The sequence below is a fragment of the Populus nigra genome, chromosome 11, assembly GCF_951802175.1.
Source record: "Populus nigra chromosome 11, ddPopNigr1.1, whole genome shotgun sequence".
Classification (NCBI taxonomy): Eukaryota; Viridiplantae; Streptophyta; class Magnoliopsida; order Malpighiales; family Salicaceae; genus Populus; species Populus nigra.
The window spans coordinates 3,922,505-3,939,969 of NC_084862.1; the positions used below are offsets into that span (position 1 = coordinate 3,922,505).

The 17,465-nt window shown below is 29.2% G+C and overlaps 1 protein-coding gene across 1 annotated transcript; it reads left to right on the forward strand.

The window, feature by feature from the left end:
• The first annotated feature begins 7,839 nt into the window (after positions 1 to 7,839).
• LOC133668791 (agamous-like MADS-box protein AGL12) lies at positions 7,840 to 11,846 on the forward strand. Its single transcript, XM_062088798.1, has 7 exons — positions 7,840 to 8,262; positions 8,542 to 8,635; positions 10,459 to 10,520; positions 10,713 to 10,815; positions 10,942 to 10,983; positions 11,394 to 11,435; positions 11,529 to 11,846. The coding sequence occupies exons 1-7, from the start codon at positions 8,081 to 8,083 to the stop codon at positions 11,619 to 11,621; spliced, it is 618 nt and encodes a 205-aa protein (XP_061944782.1). The 5' UTR covers positions 7,840 to 8,080; the 3' UTR covers positions 11,622 to 11,846.
• The last annotated feature ends 5,619 nt before the right edge of the window (positions 11,847 to 17,465 follow it).

A 17,465-nucleotide genomic window follows, 5' to 3' on the forward strand; every position in this document is an offset into this window, starting at 1 on the left:
GTGCTTTGGAGTTGCAAAGCTAGTGGGATCACTTCTGTGATTTTGAATCTCTCCTGAAAGATTGAAAAAGTGAACACCATCCTCTTTAAAATGTGGTCCGAAATTGCAGTTACTCTAAACCAAAAAGGTTGTGTCCTCGATAGTGGAAGCCAGGAGGGAGAGAAAATAAGTTTCTTGTTTTATTTGAAACTCTCCACATACATGCCAGGAGGGACAATTTAATTTATTTTAGTTCTAGATTTTTATTTTAATTCTTGCGATTACATATGACCATTAACCAACATCAGCTAGCTCGTCCTCCTCTATACTCGCATCCATTAGTATAGATATATGTAGGCCTTTATGAAACAAACCTTTGTTGTCATTCCTAATTTAGTAATGTTTTATAATCACATTGTAAAGGAGAAGAGATACAAAAATCCATAAATGTAAAGCTTAGCGGATTATTCTCGTGAGGAAATCAACTTTGTTTGTATGTCCTTTATTTGAAAGACAACCATGTTTCTGTCATTTTAGCATCCCTTTGACCATAATCCCTTTTATGTTTGATGGATGAGAAAGGCAAGGAAAGATTTTCTACTTTTTTAATTCCTATTCAAGGTCATTAGTCATCGTTGAATGATTTGCAAGTATGGTTTAGACAATATTTCCCAATAAACATTTTGGTAAACTATTAAAACAAAAGGAGATAAAATTAGGAAAAAGTTGCCACCTAATAGATTCAAGAGGTTTCTAGGTTTTTAAAGATTCTAGATAAGAGGCTAATTATGTAATGTTATACCCTAAATAAAAAAAATAATCTTTTCGTATGACAACGCTGCATGCCTTATAGGCATGCAAAGTATCTAAACTCCAATTAAGAAATTATACTTAAAATAATACCCCGTTAAAAAAATACATTTATCTTGAATCATAAATTAATTAAATCATCTCACATCAAATAATTTAAGTTCAAAGTCAAATAAAATCAAATGTACTACAAGTCTAATATCATAAATCGATCTAGTTATTAAAACATTAAAGTCTATAAATCAACTATAAGTTTCCAAAATAACCACTTCACATTGTGTCATATACTCAATAAATAACAATTCATCTCTCTATTTGGATCAAGCATGCAAAAACTTATTGACACATATTGCTTACAATCAATTCATTTATTATACCAAAACTTCAATACTTTCAAAGACTCAAAAAGATCTAAAGCACATTTATAAATCATACATAAACTTAAATATTTCAAACCTATCATTTTGAACACAAACAAGGATTGTATACTCATATTCAAAGTCAAAGAACTATGATTACTCTAACCACAGTAACGATGGATCATATTTTGTCTAATGACTAGGCATCAAATTCTAAATAAAACATGTTTACAACTACAAGTGCCAATGTATAGCCTTAAAAAATCAGGTTCAAAGCGTGTAATTACTCTAACCATAATAATAATAGATCATATTTAACCCTATGACCAGGTATCAAATTCTAAATAAACATGTCTATAAGTGCTAATGTATAACCCCTAAAGGCTGAGTATAAAGAGTACAATTACTAAAACCACAATAATAATTGGTCATATTTTGCTATATGACTAAGCTTCAAATTCTAAATAACCATGTCTATAAATGTTAATGTATAGCCCTTAAAAGCTGAGTCTAAAGTGTATTCAATCAAATTCAAATTCATATTCAATCCATGAATGGGTTTAGAAAAAAATAATAATTTTAAAGTACTTTTGAAATCATAAACATACTTTCTCAAAACACTTAACATTATTTAAAAATTATTCATCATGTCCCATCCATCTAATTTATAAAACAATAAATATTTTAGTAAGAAAAGGTCATTTAGTATGTAAATATATATTTTCTAACTCAAAATAACTAACCAATAAGATGAATAGTTACTTATGTGATATGCAAATCCAAGATTAACGTTAGAGACAACCTAGCATTTCTAAAAACAACAATTATCATAAATTATATATTCACTAGTATCCAATGCAATACATGAGATTATTTCTAATTTATAGTTTAATCAAAGTTTAAATATATCACTAACTTAAATTACCCTAAAATTCTCTAAAACAATCACTCAACTAGAATCTTGTTACTATAGCCCCTTGTTTTACTTATAACATATCTATTTTTTCAATAACTAAATACCAAAAATAATTATAAAAAACATATGGCAATTATGGTTCAAAAATATTAACTTTATAAAATATGATTAGAAAAGGATAAGAAACATTTTTATTTTAAGTAAAGTAGTATTCTAAAAATAATTAAAGTGAAGCTGTTGAAAATTATTAACTGCATCTATTTTTAGAAAAATAGTTTATTATATAAATAAATTAATTCATATAGAAATAAAGTTCTATATGAAAAACATTCAACATATTCAAATTATACATAAACATCAATTAATTTTAGTATATTGAAACGTTTAAAACCAAATTATAAAAGTTGTTTACTCTCCAAAACAAATTTTAATTATTTACTATTAAATCTCAATAAATTCTTAAAAAAAATTTAAACACACTGAAAGTCTTTGATAACATATTAAATAGAAACAAGATACTTTGGACCCATAAAACATTTGAGGTGAATCACAGTACTCTCTAATTAACTAAGAGTGAGTTTCAAAAATTTATGTTCTTATAATTCTAGAAATTACATATTAAAGTGGCTTATTTTCAATGATCATAACTACTAATACACAACTTCTCTTTGAAAAAATAACCTATCAAATCTAATAATTCATGACATACTATATCTAGGTACCAAGTTTCAACCATTACGCTTATTGAAAGATCAATTCTGGTAGTCTAAAGTTACCAACTTATCATTTTTTTTTCAATTCCTTAATTTCACTATTACTTCAAATTAATCTACCAAAAAATATAAAGTCATTTCCATTGACTTTTTATCAATTTAAGACCCTGTTAGTATAACATTCACTTTTTAAAAGTGATTAAAAAAAATCAAATATAATAAAAAACCTTAATTCCTAAATCTTTCTCCATAACTCTAATATGCATGAAAAAAATTCAATTAATAGGTATGGATAAATAAAGATTTTGTCCCTAAATTAAATTTTCTCCTTTATATATATATCTGTAGACTTTGATTGTTTGACAAAATAAAATTTAAGTTACTCTAAGGTTTTATTTTCTTTTTATTCTCTAAATTATTATGTATTTACTAATATACCCACTATTACTTATAATACCTTAACTAATAAAAAGTGCATAATAGGAAACCTAATTAATTATATTATATTATATTATTATCACTATTTTTTCATATATATTAAATTGTGTAAAACTTCCTTATTGTCCTTCAACCATAGTCACCTATAATTACTTATCAAATGATAATGTTGTCATTTCCAATTCAATTTTTTTAGGGTATCATATGCAATAGAAAAGATATCAATCACCTGATGCATCGTAGGTAAAATACGACAATGATCTAAAAAAATAATTTGAAACTTAAACTGGATAACATGGCTCAACCGTCACTTTTAAAATACAAGTATTGGACCTAAAAGGAAGTGATTGATTGCTAAGCATAGACCTAATTAAGATTATGTTGATTGAAATGGGCTTGAAGGCCACCACTCAATTTCAATGGGTTTACGTGGGATTGTGTGTATCAAGCTTAAATTTGCTCGCCATATTAAGGAATGATATCTCAAAAAAAAAAATCACACATCAACATAAACATAGAAAATTCAAATAACAATAATTGTAGTTTAAAAGAGTATTGCCAATGGTACCTTTGAACCTACAGATTTCAGATTCATAAAAAAAAAACATCTTATTTTTTTTTTGTAAAATAAAGAGTTGCGTATTCATTGTTTTTATTGCCCATTAGGCAACATCCCAAGACAATAACCAATGACAGTTCATTAATTTTGGGTTGATTAATGAATAATAAAAACAATTAATATGAAACAAAATTGTGATGGAAAATATGATATCTTGAAAATACTTTGAATATAATAAAGTTATGTATTAAGAAATTTTATTGCCTAGTTATCAATATCCTAGGACATTTCCTAGCGATGTTTCATTCATCCTAGACAGATTTACAAATAATAAAATAATTAATACACAAAAAAATTATGAGAAATAATATCCTGAAAAAAAATCTAAATACAATAAAGTCATGTGTTAAGTAATCTTATTACGTACTCATCAATATCAACGTCTAGTGACTGTTCATTTATCGTAGGTGAATTTATGAATAATAAAATAATTCATACATAACAAGATTACAAGAAAAAAATATCTTGAAACATTTTTAATACTATATAAAGTTGTGTATTATGCAATTTTATTATTTACCCATCAATATCCTAGGACAACCCCTAGTGATGGTTTATTTATCCTAGATGAATTTATAAATAATAAAAATCCTTAATACATAGCATACATTTTAGAAAAACCAATTAATTGTTTCTATTTTTCAGTGGACTTGTTTATCAATTATTTTTATTAAAATTATAACTATTTGTATGGCACAAAATAATTTGATTGTTAATTGAGGAAAATATTTTTTTAAATCAAATGAAAAAAAATAAAACAAATATTAGTTAGTACCATAGTTTGAAACTGGACCAGCATGATTACCCTTTATTTTTATTCAACAAATGGAAATGCTCGTGAACTAATGTAATAGATGGAACATCATGCCATAAGAAATTCTTTTTTTCTGCTGCATTTTTTTTATTAAGCCGACTACATGTGATGTAGATATTGTTACAAATAATTTTTTACCCTCTATTTTTTAAAAATAAAAATTTCCAATTCAATCAATTTATGGTCATTTATTGATTTTTGACACTTTCTTTTATTTTACTTTTTGCTACAAGTTTTATATTTATTAAAAAATTTAGCTAGGAAGTGAAATGACAAGCAAGTAAGAAAAAAAGGACCAAAATAAACATTAAAGTTTTGAAAGATCAAATAAGATAATTGATAATCAAATAATATGATTCAAAAATAAAACAAATAAAAAAGAGAGATTATATTTCATAAAAGTAGAGATTCAAATAAAATTTAAAATATTTTAGTTCTAATAAAGATTTTTAAAGAATCATCAATTATAGATCTCATTGATGTCATAAAGGAAAGCAAGAGATCCTATATAGTTCAAAAAAGGAAAATAAATTAATCTTGTATTATGATTTTTAAATTTTGAAGTGATCATTTAAGAAGAAAAGAATACAACAATCTTCAAATATTTTGATTTTATTTTTCAAATTGATAGGATCCTCAACACTATAAATAAGGACCTAGAGCAGAGGGAAAGAAAACATGGGAAAATATACAGGAATCATACCAGAAAAAGAAATAAAAAAAACTCTTGGCAAAAAAGAAAAAGAAAAAAAATCATTCATATATATAAATAAAAAAAGCTTCTCCTTCATGTGCCTAACGAAGAAAAAAAGTTTCTAACTGCTAGTCATCCCCTTCATTTCTTAACCATAATCCGACAATAAACGATTACCATAACACTAGCCACCACAAACTCTTTCCTCCACCTAAAACACAACCAACATATCTTACCCAACAACGATATCCACACAACAACCTCTTTCTCCATTCATAGCCTTGACATAACTTATATTTTCCATTTTTTCTCTAATGTCGATCATCATTAGCAATCCCTAGTCGCTAACATATCTTCATTTTGAATTACTCCCCTCTTAATGATTCTAACAACCAACTCTCATATATTTTATGAACATTAAAAAAAAACCACCACTCATAACCTACTTATAGAAGTCAAAATCACCGGATTATGACCAACACTAGATTGAATCTATCTCACTAGACAACATCTTCACACCGAAACAACCAGTTCCTCTAATTAAATGACCAACCATTGAAACAACACACAACTTAACACAACAGCAACCTTCAACAGACTTGAAAATTCTAGCCACACTTCACTCATATTTTGTCTTTTTTATAGGTTTAGTGGACATGTCTGAGTTACACATGCCACTCCTTTTTATAAGTTTGAAAATGTTTATATTATAATACATATTTGAAGTGTTGGGGTTTATGTCATGCGGATTTGAAGTCATCAATGATTTATTTTTTAAAGTGAAATAAGATTGAAATCAATAACGCTCGTACCTTAAAAGTAATAATTAAGCCTTGTTATGGGGCGTAGATCTTGAATTGTACTAATTTTTTCACCTTTAAAATGCGAACAAACATATATTAGTTTAGGCAAATTTTTAGTAAATAAACACAATAGTAACCTTCTATTATTAAAAATAAATGCAAAACAACTTACTTTAGATATAATTTAAGGTGATTTTCATTTTTTTTTTTAGTATAATCAACTCTTTACCTATAACGTATGAAGACAACTAGACTAGTTAGATTTCTGATTATTATAAATAAAACTAGGTGATAATTTATTTCTCAATTTTACTTTTATTAATCCTATATATCAACTCATCAATTGTCTCTTGTGATAAATACAGTACATCTATGTGAGTTATTTATCTTCCTAAGATTTGGATAAATCCCTATCATATTTGAAAGGGAACGTATTCGAAGGAGGACGATGCTCATCATTTTGTTTCGATAATGGTACAAACAAGCCTCTGAAGAGTTAACTTGTGCTCGCACCCACCATATTGCTAAAATGCTCTATTTTTTTATAAACAGCAGCATGAATAATAACAATTATTTCTCTCTGATGATTTCTTCCCGGATGCGCACCATATAAATTAAAAATTGAGATCTTTAGACAAGAACATATTAATTCCAAGGAATTGAGTTATATTATATCAATGAAAATGTAGAACCTAAGCTTTACACCACTGATAGAATTTGTTAATGGCAGAAGATTGGTAAGAGAATATCCACGTGCCAACTGTTTAATCCTCTCTGAGCAGCCACAGAATTCAAAGTGAAGATCTCTTTATGGCTTCCGATTGAATGCATGCCAGTGATTTGACAAGATTCTTGTCTTCATCGCTAAGATGGATGAGTGGAGGGAGGGGACAATATATGTAGTATTTTTAGAGTTTTGTTTAATGCATGCTTGTTAAGCCACATCTCAATTCAAAAATTTTAATCTAGCTAATAATGCTTTAAAAATAATTTTATATTAGTTTTTTAATATGTAGCCTCGAGTAAAAATATTACCATTTGAAATTGAAAATTGCATAAATCTCCACTACTATTTTCTACTAATTAAAAGAGAAAATGAGGGTAATATTATTTGATAACTATTTAAACCGAGTTTATTTTTATATTTAAAAAGTATTTTAATGTATTTTTTAAAATTAAAATATTATTTTAATGTATTTTTAAATTTTTAAACAAAAAAATATTTTAAAGAAAGAATCGTCATCACAATAATACCAACCACTGCTTGAATTGTCAAAACTTCGATAAAAAGTTAAAGTCTTAACTGAAATTGTAAAAATAAGTCTATATAAATATTAGAAAAAAAAAGGGGTAAACTGTGTCTTAAGGTTAAAAAGCCCTAGAAACAGAGAAGGTATATTTTTGTTATAAAGGCAAAAGGTGGAAGGAATGACAAAGGCCAAAAAACAAGGAAAAGTGGTGGGGTGGGGGTGGTGCAAAGCCACCCACCATGGGTAGCTAAGCTAGCTCACTGATTCAAAAAAATGACCATGAGATAAAATGGGTCGCATGTGAAAAAGCAATTGCCTGCTGACTAGACTTGGCCTGCCCCACATGAAAACTTTGAGGCTAAATCTCTATCTATTTGGCCATGCCTCGCGCGCACCGACTCATGTGGGCGCGGAGTTCCAAGCAAATGAGGAAGCTGGGAAAGCATTACCAATCATATCATGGCAATAGTTAAAGAATCTGTAGACTGGTGAGTGAGATTAAATACATAATTTAGTAAAGAGGAAAGGCAGCTTCACAATGTTTTGATTCCCATTCTCTGGTGGGACTATTTAAGTTCCGAAGCTGTCTTGTGAAGCAATTGTAAGAAAAGCTTCTGAGGGGGAGGATTACGACAGCGACCGGCCTGAAGCTAGTTCAAACTAGTGGGAGGTTGTCTGGAGGAAAATGGCTCGTGGAAAGGTTCAGTTGAGACGTATTGAGAATCATGTGCACAGGCAGGTTACCTTCTGCAAGCGCCGAGCAGGGCTCCTTAAGAAGGCTAAGGAGCTCTCTGTGCTGTGTGATGCTGAAATTGGAGTTGTCATTTTCTCCGCCCATGGAAAGCTCTATGAACTAGCCACCAAAGGGTCTCTCTCCTCCCTAGCTCTCCCTTTCCATTCACATAAACAAATATGCATGCGTATACATGTGTGTGGGCTCACTCGTATATTGTTTTTTACACAAACAAAAAACATGTGTCGATTTATGCATGCATGTAACCATAAATGAAATTATGAACATTTTTCCTCACAAGGGACGTCGCGAAAATATCATCTAGCTAGTTTTCTTGTTAAGCTTTTTTTTATGCACATCATTGGAGAAAGTGTTATTTAGCTACTGAAAATTCTCTGTTCTTGTTGTTCAAGAACCATGCAAGGGCTCATTGAGAGGTACATGAAGTCCAGCCGCGGGGCTCAACCTGAACCAGCTGCCATGGAGACCCAGCCGGCGCCTGATCTGGTACGTTATCTAATTATACAACTAATTAAGTTTATTGAATGCATTTAAAAGTAGATAGCAAATATATAAACATAATATTCGTATTCTTATGCAAAAGCTTGCACAGCATCTGATGCTCGTTCTAACTACAGAAATATACCCATCTAATTTATGCGCAATGTTGGTGATGAATATATATATATATATATATATATATATATATATATATATATATATATATATATATATATATCATCGTAGCTTTGAGGACTCAACATCCGACTGATTTGCATTCGCGAAACTCCTTTTTTTTATAAGCTGAAACTGCAATAGATAAGCACCAAAAACCTGCTTAGGTTGAGCTAGTGGTTAATTACTTGTTCGAGTTGTGATAATTAGATGCATGTCTTGGTTTTGATTCCAGGATTTAATTATTAGATTAGATCAAATAGTTCAGTGTTCGAACTATAAGGCAAAATTTAATCCAAATTACCTGAAAAGGTGAGCTAAGCTTTAAACAAAACCAAGTTGAAGTTGATTTGATATGATTTGTTAGGCTAAGTTTGTTTAACTGTACACTATCGATCCATTTAAAACTGATCTGGTTTAAAAAATTAAATATGTTATTGTTTTAACTTTTTTTTTTAATTTTAAAATGATATTATTTTAGATCGATACAGATGAACTCATATTAACCCATCACATCTAACATGAAAACTTATTATGTTTAATAATTTTATTTTTTAAAATAATTTTTTGTTTAATTATATAATAATAAAAATAAACATGTATTGATGAATGAGATTTTAAAAACAATTAAAATAAATGTTATGAAGGGTTGTGGATAAAAAAGAGGTTGCAATATATATTAGAAAAGATGTTATATTCTCATTCAAAAACCAAGTAAAACCTAAATTATATTTTAATAAATTATATCTTATAAGTATTTTTAATTGATTTATTTTAATAAATTTAAATTGAAATTGAAAACCCATCGAGATGGTCATCGATCCAAATATATTTTTAAATAATTTAAATTCAAATTTTAAAAAATAAAGATTAAAAAAAGGAATGGTGTTTGGGCCTAGGTTGGAATGCACCTAACCCATTTAAAAGAAGATTTTTTCTTCCTATTTTTTAGAAACTTTCTATTAACTTACCTTAGGAACTTAACATAAAAAAAAAAAAAAAATCAAAACTGCATGGATCTAAAAAAAGGTTAGCAAAGAATATGAAGACTAACATAACTTTTCCACACAAATTTAAAATACTCTACCTAGGTTTTTTTATTTCTCAATTTGATATTTAGTTTTTTTAATTATATCTTAATAATACAAATTAAAATTATATCTCATTAAATTGATATATAATCAAGTACTCAAATCTTGCCAAAACCTTCATACTTCAAGGAAATGAAATAACATTCCCATTTACCGCAAAAAGCACACACACAATGACAAAAAAAAAGTTTGACAGATGAAAAAAAAATCCCTTTATATTATGATTCCTAGTTAAAGAAATGTATGGAGTGTACTAAAAGTTTGTGTTTGTTACCGTTTGGCATTATATATATATATATATATATATATATATATATATATATATATATATATATATATATATATAAAGGGGTGGATATGTGGGTGATGAACGCTGGATGTTTATGTAATACATCGACTATTTGGATATGTGGGTGATGAACGCTGGATGTTTATGTAATACATCGACTATTTGGATCATGGTTAAACAGTTTTCAAGAACTATTTCAATTTTCAAAAATGTTTAAGGTTTTAATCTAATGCTTATATATTTTCACTAATGGAGAAGTAATCTATGGCCTGCAGGATACAAAGGAGGAGATCAACATGTTGAAGCAAGAGATTGAAGTATTGCAAAAAGGACTAAGGTTTGTATCCATAATTAATAATTATAATTTAATTTGCTTAATTATATATTAATGGGTTATTGATATAACTTGTGCGTGCCTTATATTAGTTAGTGTTCGACATTGAAATTAGATGATATAATATCTAAATCACAAAAAAAATATGTAGCAAGATTTGTATTATAGAGATTTAAAATGCCTAATTAATTACAGGTACATGTTCGGAGCAAGAGCGGCAGCAGAAATGAGCTTAGATGAATTGCTTGTGCTCGAAAAACATCTTGAAATTTGGATTTATCAAATTCGTTCAACCAAGGTATCGAATTACTTCCAAGTCAACTTTACTTGCTTCAACTTATTATTATTATTATTATTATTATTATTATTATTATTATTGTTATTATTATTATTTGCGTAAATCTAACTAAGTAATGGCACACAGATGGACATCATGTTTAAAGAGATTCAGCAGTTGAGGAATAAGGTTCGTTTTCAATATTCAACTTTTATTATTATTATTATTAACTGTGGGTATTAAAAAAACAACATGCATACTCAATATATATATAATTCCATATATATGAGGACATAAATAGGTCCCAGTGATTTTCTAGTTAATTATTAATTTGCTATACATTCGGTATCACTTTGCTATACAAGGGAGAAAAATGATGATTTTATCACTAAAAGCCTTTATATATAGCTTCTTATACTCTAATAAAAACACATGTAATTAACATAAAGGAGATATTAAATAAATTGAATAGACTAAATGTCAGGAATTCAAACAGGTGGTAATATATGTTAGGATATATATAATTTATCCTTCAATATATTAATTAATATTTACATCCCATGTTTTTTCTAAGACTATATATGAATTTGATTGTATAGGAAGAAATATTGACGGCTGCAAACCAACACCTCCATAATAAGGTTAATAAAAGATCATTAACTCCTTTTTTCTTTCTTTTTTTATACAGATTTCGTTGAGATCTTTGATCTAATTATGAAACGTTTGCTGTGCAGGTGGAGGAGACTGCTGAGATTACTAACTTTGTGTCAGTAACCTCTGATTTTCCACACCCACTGACTATACAAAATGAAATAATATTTCAATAGTAGGAGTAGCTGGCTCTAAGTTTAGAGTGCAATTGCGAGGTTACGTTTGGTGTTGCAAGCAATGAACATTAGTGATTATATAATATTTGTGAGGTGTGTTGCATAAGTAACCAACTTCAGAAATTGTTACATATATACCTATTGCTAGCTATGCAATTGCTTCAATAACGTTTTTACACGAACACTAATGGCTGCCATTGATTGATGTATTTATGTTTTGCTTTATTCTCCTTCTTCCAAACTTATTAAATGCGATTGAATTTCCAAAAAAAAAAAAAAGAAGAAAATCAGAGACGAAGAAGAAGAAAAGTTTTTTTTTTTGGATAATGAAGAAGAAAAGTTTTAGTGGGAATAATGATAATATAGTAATAATCGAAGGAAACAATACAATATGGATTCTTTTAGATGTAGTAGATCTTTAGAGAGACAAGTGGGGTGGTGTTCAACAAGATCCTAGCTAGCCACCATTGAGAGAAGGGGAGAGAAGGGAGAAGAAGAAAAATCAAGAGGGAGAGAGGAGATTTTTAGAGAGATAAATAGAAAAAAAGAAATTGTGTAGAGAAAAGGAAAGAAAGAATGGAGTGAAAAGAAAAAAGAGAGAGAGAAGAAAAGGAAAAATGTAAAGAGGAAAGAAATGAAAACGGCCTAGACAACATCGTTCCATCTCTCCCTCTCATTTTTCTCCCCATTAAAGCCAACTGCCATCTCCAACGCAAGTCCACTTGATCGGCCACCACCATCACAACCCAGCCTCCAACATCATCGACGAAAGAGTTCCACTTTGAACTCGAACCAACCTAACAACAAATCGTCTCCCAGTTGCCATTAAAGATCGACCAGCGATGCCGAAAACACACATACACCTGCTGACAGTTGCACCATCAACAACTTTGTCAAAGACACTATAATAGTTGTCTGCAGTGAAAAGAGAGACTAAGAGAGAAGGTGTATGGGTCATAACAGCAATAACGCTTGGAGGATCGGGTTGCAACAGGTTTATCCGAGATAGTTTGGTGTTGATGAATTATGAAATTTATATGCTGATATTGGTTTCTCTTCCTTGTTATCATCAATTCGGCTCATGTATAGTGAAGACTTTGTTTTTCATGTGGGATTTTAGGTCATCAATAAACTCTTTGGAGTTGTTTGGAACCACGATCATGTCAATTCCAGCGCTGATTCAGGCTTGAAAAAAATAAAAGTAGTTAGAACGGGGTAGAGAAGTGATAGTATTAATACCCTCCCAATTTGAGATGACAAAATCTCTGAAACGAAGAATGTTTTTGAGAAAGCCGGTGACCATGTCACGGTTACATTCCATCTTAACTCCATTCCAGCTTGAGTAACCGCAAGAGATGACAAACCCTTGATAATTGATCAGTTACAGTGGCTTATCATGTGGGTGCTAAGAAAACCTTGTCTGCTTATTTGTGTACTGTTCTCGTTAATGCCATCTGCTGTCCCACCATCGATCACCCACATAGTGCTTGGCACATCTAGCAACCTTTGTTTTTCCAGCGACATATATCTTATCTGCATACTCTCCAATCTTTTGCCTTGCTGATCCCTTTGTCTCCTCTATTTTACGTACAACAGAATCTGCTGCCTCTTTCGCAGAGAAGAAAAAAATGTTGCTAGTGATATACCTGTACTCTGCGAGCTCTCCAGGACTTCTTCAGGTACCGATTTCTACCTTTCTCTTGATTCGTTTGACTCCGGGAATACACTTCTTCCTAGTCATTGGCTCTCCCTTATACGTGCTCTTTGTTACACGTCATTATATAAAATAATTATGTTAATCTAAAAACTTAATTTGTTTTATGATAAGTAAGGAATGAGATTTCAAGATATGATTTATATTAAATTTTAATGTATGTTTTTAAATAAAAACTTTTTAAATTTAAAACTTACACAGATCCATATTACCTTATATTATTAATTGATTTTGATTAGAAGAGACAATAGAGAATGAGAATGGCAAGATCTACCGTGTATTATTAATTAATTTTGATTAGAAAAGAGAATAAAGAATTAAAGTGATAAGATTCGAACTCGTTACTAGTTAGTCAGTAGGGTTTTAATATTATATTAATGAATCATCTCAACCTAAAAACTTAAGCAATTAGATGAAATCTAAAATAAAATTTATATAATTTTCTAACACATACACCTTAAATAAAAGCCTTTTGTCCTTAAAATTTAGATAGATTTACATTACTTTGTGTTTAATCTTATTAATTAAATTGTAGGTGGTAAGATTTGAACTCATTCTAATTAAAAAATAATTAAACATAAAATAGTATTAGCATGTGCAAGTTTCAAGTTCAATGAACTTTTACTTGAGATGATATATTAAAAAATAATATAAATTATATATTAAAATCTCACCTTACAATTTAAATTTTTAAATTGAGATGATTTTTTTTATATAAAGGATACAACAATCTGAATTTAGCTCTTATAAACTTATGTAGCCTTTCATTTGATGATAAGATTTTAATTAATTGAATAAGATAGGTATATTAACTCCTCGTATGTATGTCCATGAAAAAAATACATATATAAGAGATAGTTACTAATCTTTCATTCAATTACTTGTAAAACATTCCATTCCTTAAAGAAATAACTAAATTTTACTATTGGTATTTATACTCTAATAAAATGATTTATAAAGTATAAATACTTCATATCGTATTTATCTATCATATCAGTACATTTGCAATGGAAACTCCTAAAAATAATTGGTTGACTAGATTAAATAAAAAAAATAGTAAAATAGCAAAATACAATTGCTTAACATGCAATTATCCCCAAGTTAAAATAATTGAGACTTTCTGTGGCCACCAACTACAAATTTTTAAATGAAATCCACTATGCAACAAGAGTCGAACTATGAGCATGCAGAGATGGCCAAGCAAGTACCCAAACGCATGCATGCAAAGTGGACACTTTCTTACCATGAGTCACGACATTGTTATCTAGGGAACAGCAACACCGACAAAGGGAAGTTGAAAGTTGAAACCACAGAATACAGAAGACGGAAATTGAAAGAGCTGCTCTCGAACCTGCTGCAAAGGAACCAATCAGTTTGCTTTGCACATGCAGGCTTCATCTTGGTCTAAGAACACCAATCTCCTTTTAAAGACATGCGATCGCTCAGTATACATATTATAATTACCTTACCAAATCTCAACCAGAAGTTTTGAAGGAGTCGACTTTCGTTGTGTAAGAAACCTTCGTCGAGTGATAGTGGGAAGGAATTCTTTAATTTAATTATTCCCAGCCCCAAGAAATCTTGTATGTATGGAATTCCAAGGTCCCCATCAGTTACAAATTGACCTTTTGTTTTTGAGAAGAATTAAATTGACTTCGACAAAGTGATCCTCTTTTTCTTGTATCTGTAGAATATATATAGGAGGTGTCATTAAAGGAGACATAATTCACGTCAAAGATTTCCCCTTGAGCTTTTTCTTTAGTTTATAACCCTAGCTTTATTAAAGAAAAAAAAATATATTTTTTCAGCCATCAAGTTGTGAAATCAGGAATTAGGTTCCTTCTAGCTTACTGCAGAATCATTGAGCAAAGCCGGTGGATCATAAAACTAATCATAGGGTTTTTGCCCAAAAGGTATTTGTTAAGGATTATCAAATACCAAACGTGTACAACGGTATAATTAATGCACATCAAGTGCAAAGCTTGCACCATATCTTACTAGTTAAGCATTTAGTAGATTATTGGTTTGGTTGGCTTCAACTAAAATCCTGCAGAGAGCGATCGTTCTGTTTTCAGATTAGAGCATCCATTTGAGCTGGAAAGCAACCCTTACATGGCCTAAATTTGGAAACTTGGAGCTTAATGACTAATATTTCCTATATATTTCCTATGAGAAGACAGTTCTGCAGTTTGGAGAAGATGGTGAAGGAAGGAAAAACATAAATCTGTTTAGATAGATCAGCTCTGATACCAAGATAAAATAGTATTCATGATTAATTAAGAGAGTGACTTAATCAAATAGCCAATTCTACTATTTATATTATTATAGCATGCATGTTTTACGATATAGTATACTACACATGATAAATTTATATAGCAAATGTATAATATTTTGTATTCTGCAACATATATATTCCATAATAATGACTGGTGTATGAAACAAGCATGTATTAAGCAAACGGGGACCATGAAATTGCTAGCTACATCTATGAGAATGGATGAGTCATGCATGCAGGTATCATTTCAGTATGTATAATATTTCTTTCTTCATCGATCAGGCAAGTGCTCCTTTCCAACATTCTTGTTCTTGGCATCGAAATTATCACCTCCATGGACAGGGACGCATTTATTCCAAAAGCTTCAGGTCATGAAATTCTCATGATATTTGTATCATGAAGTTTGAAAGGCTTCTTTAATTTGTACCTCCTCAGTTAATTTTTATGAATCTCCTAATTGTATGGTTGACGATTACTTTGTTTAATTTTTAGATTGGACCGAAATATACATGAAATGTGCCTCAATCTATGGAAGTTTACCCTATAACTAATTAATTATATACAAATAATCCACAATATATGAGAAATTATTCTTACTCTTTTCTTTTCTTTTAAGTCAAAGATAGCAGTAGTAAACGGCATATCTAGAATTTCCCTTTCGATTTCAACCATGCATTAATCATTATTAAAAAAAACTTTAGTTTTTGTATTTTAAAAATATTTTAAAAAAATTTAAAGTTTTTTTAATTTTTTATTTTAAATTAATATTTTTTGATGTTTTCAAATTATTTTAATGTACTAAATTAAAAATAATTTTTTAAAAATTTAAAAAATATATTTTAAAAAATAATTAAAATGACAGTTTCAAACAGACAGTAAATAATAGCCAGTAAAGTGGTAGCTCATTAAATAGAGATGGGTGTAGTTTTCTCCTTTTTCCAATGAGCCTAGCTATCCGAATCACTTCCCTAATGGGCTCTAGCCATTTAAGAATTAGTGCTACACTCTCAGGTTGTGCTCGGATTGATGAACACAGAACGATAGTGGCAAGTGTTAGATAAAAAAAAAACATCATGCTTATTTTATGGAGATGGAAATAATTTTTTTCAAATTTTTTGTACTTTTTTTTCCTCATAGGACAAGCGACTAAGATGAGAAATTTACAGCCAGTTTTAACCAAATTATAAGTAAAATTAAATTATATATATATATATGTATATGTTATTTGAATTTAATTTATAATTTATTATAATTTTTATATTTGAAGTAAAATATTAAATTCAACACTAACAGTTTGTTAAGTCATTTTATCTTGGTTTAGTTGAGATTGAATTCAAAGGGAGCCTTTCCCTAGTTCATTACATCAGTTGATCACTTGTCTTCATATAAATGGTCATATGTAAATCTTTTTAATATTATTAATACTAGTATTTTGGCTATATTATATATTTTTTAATTAATTTTAGGATTTTTAAAATTAACGATATCTAAGCTGCTTGCAATAAAAAAAAATTTTCCCTTTTCAGGTTGGAGTATGAGCAAAACACAGGTCATGGAATCATGAATTAAAAAAACTAGAATCTTCTCTCAGTGCTTTAGAAAATGAATTAAAAACTATAGTAACAGATCCACCCTTCCAAATTTGTTCTTCTATGAGTTTGACATTTAAAAGTATTAATCTTCTGCAAGTCTAGCCCATGCAAATTTCAAGGGGGTTGGAAAAAGAAAAAGAAGGAGATAGTGGGGGACTTTGTAAAAAAATAGGATTTGTGTTGTTAAGGATATTTTTATAATATTGCTTTTAATGTTAATTTCAAAGGAAATTAATATGCTCTCTTCATCATTTTTTAGCATT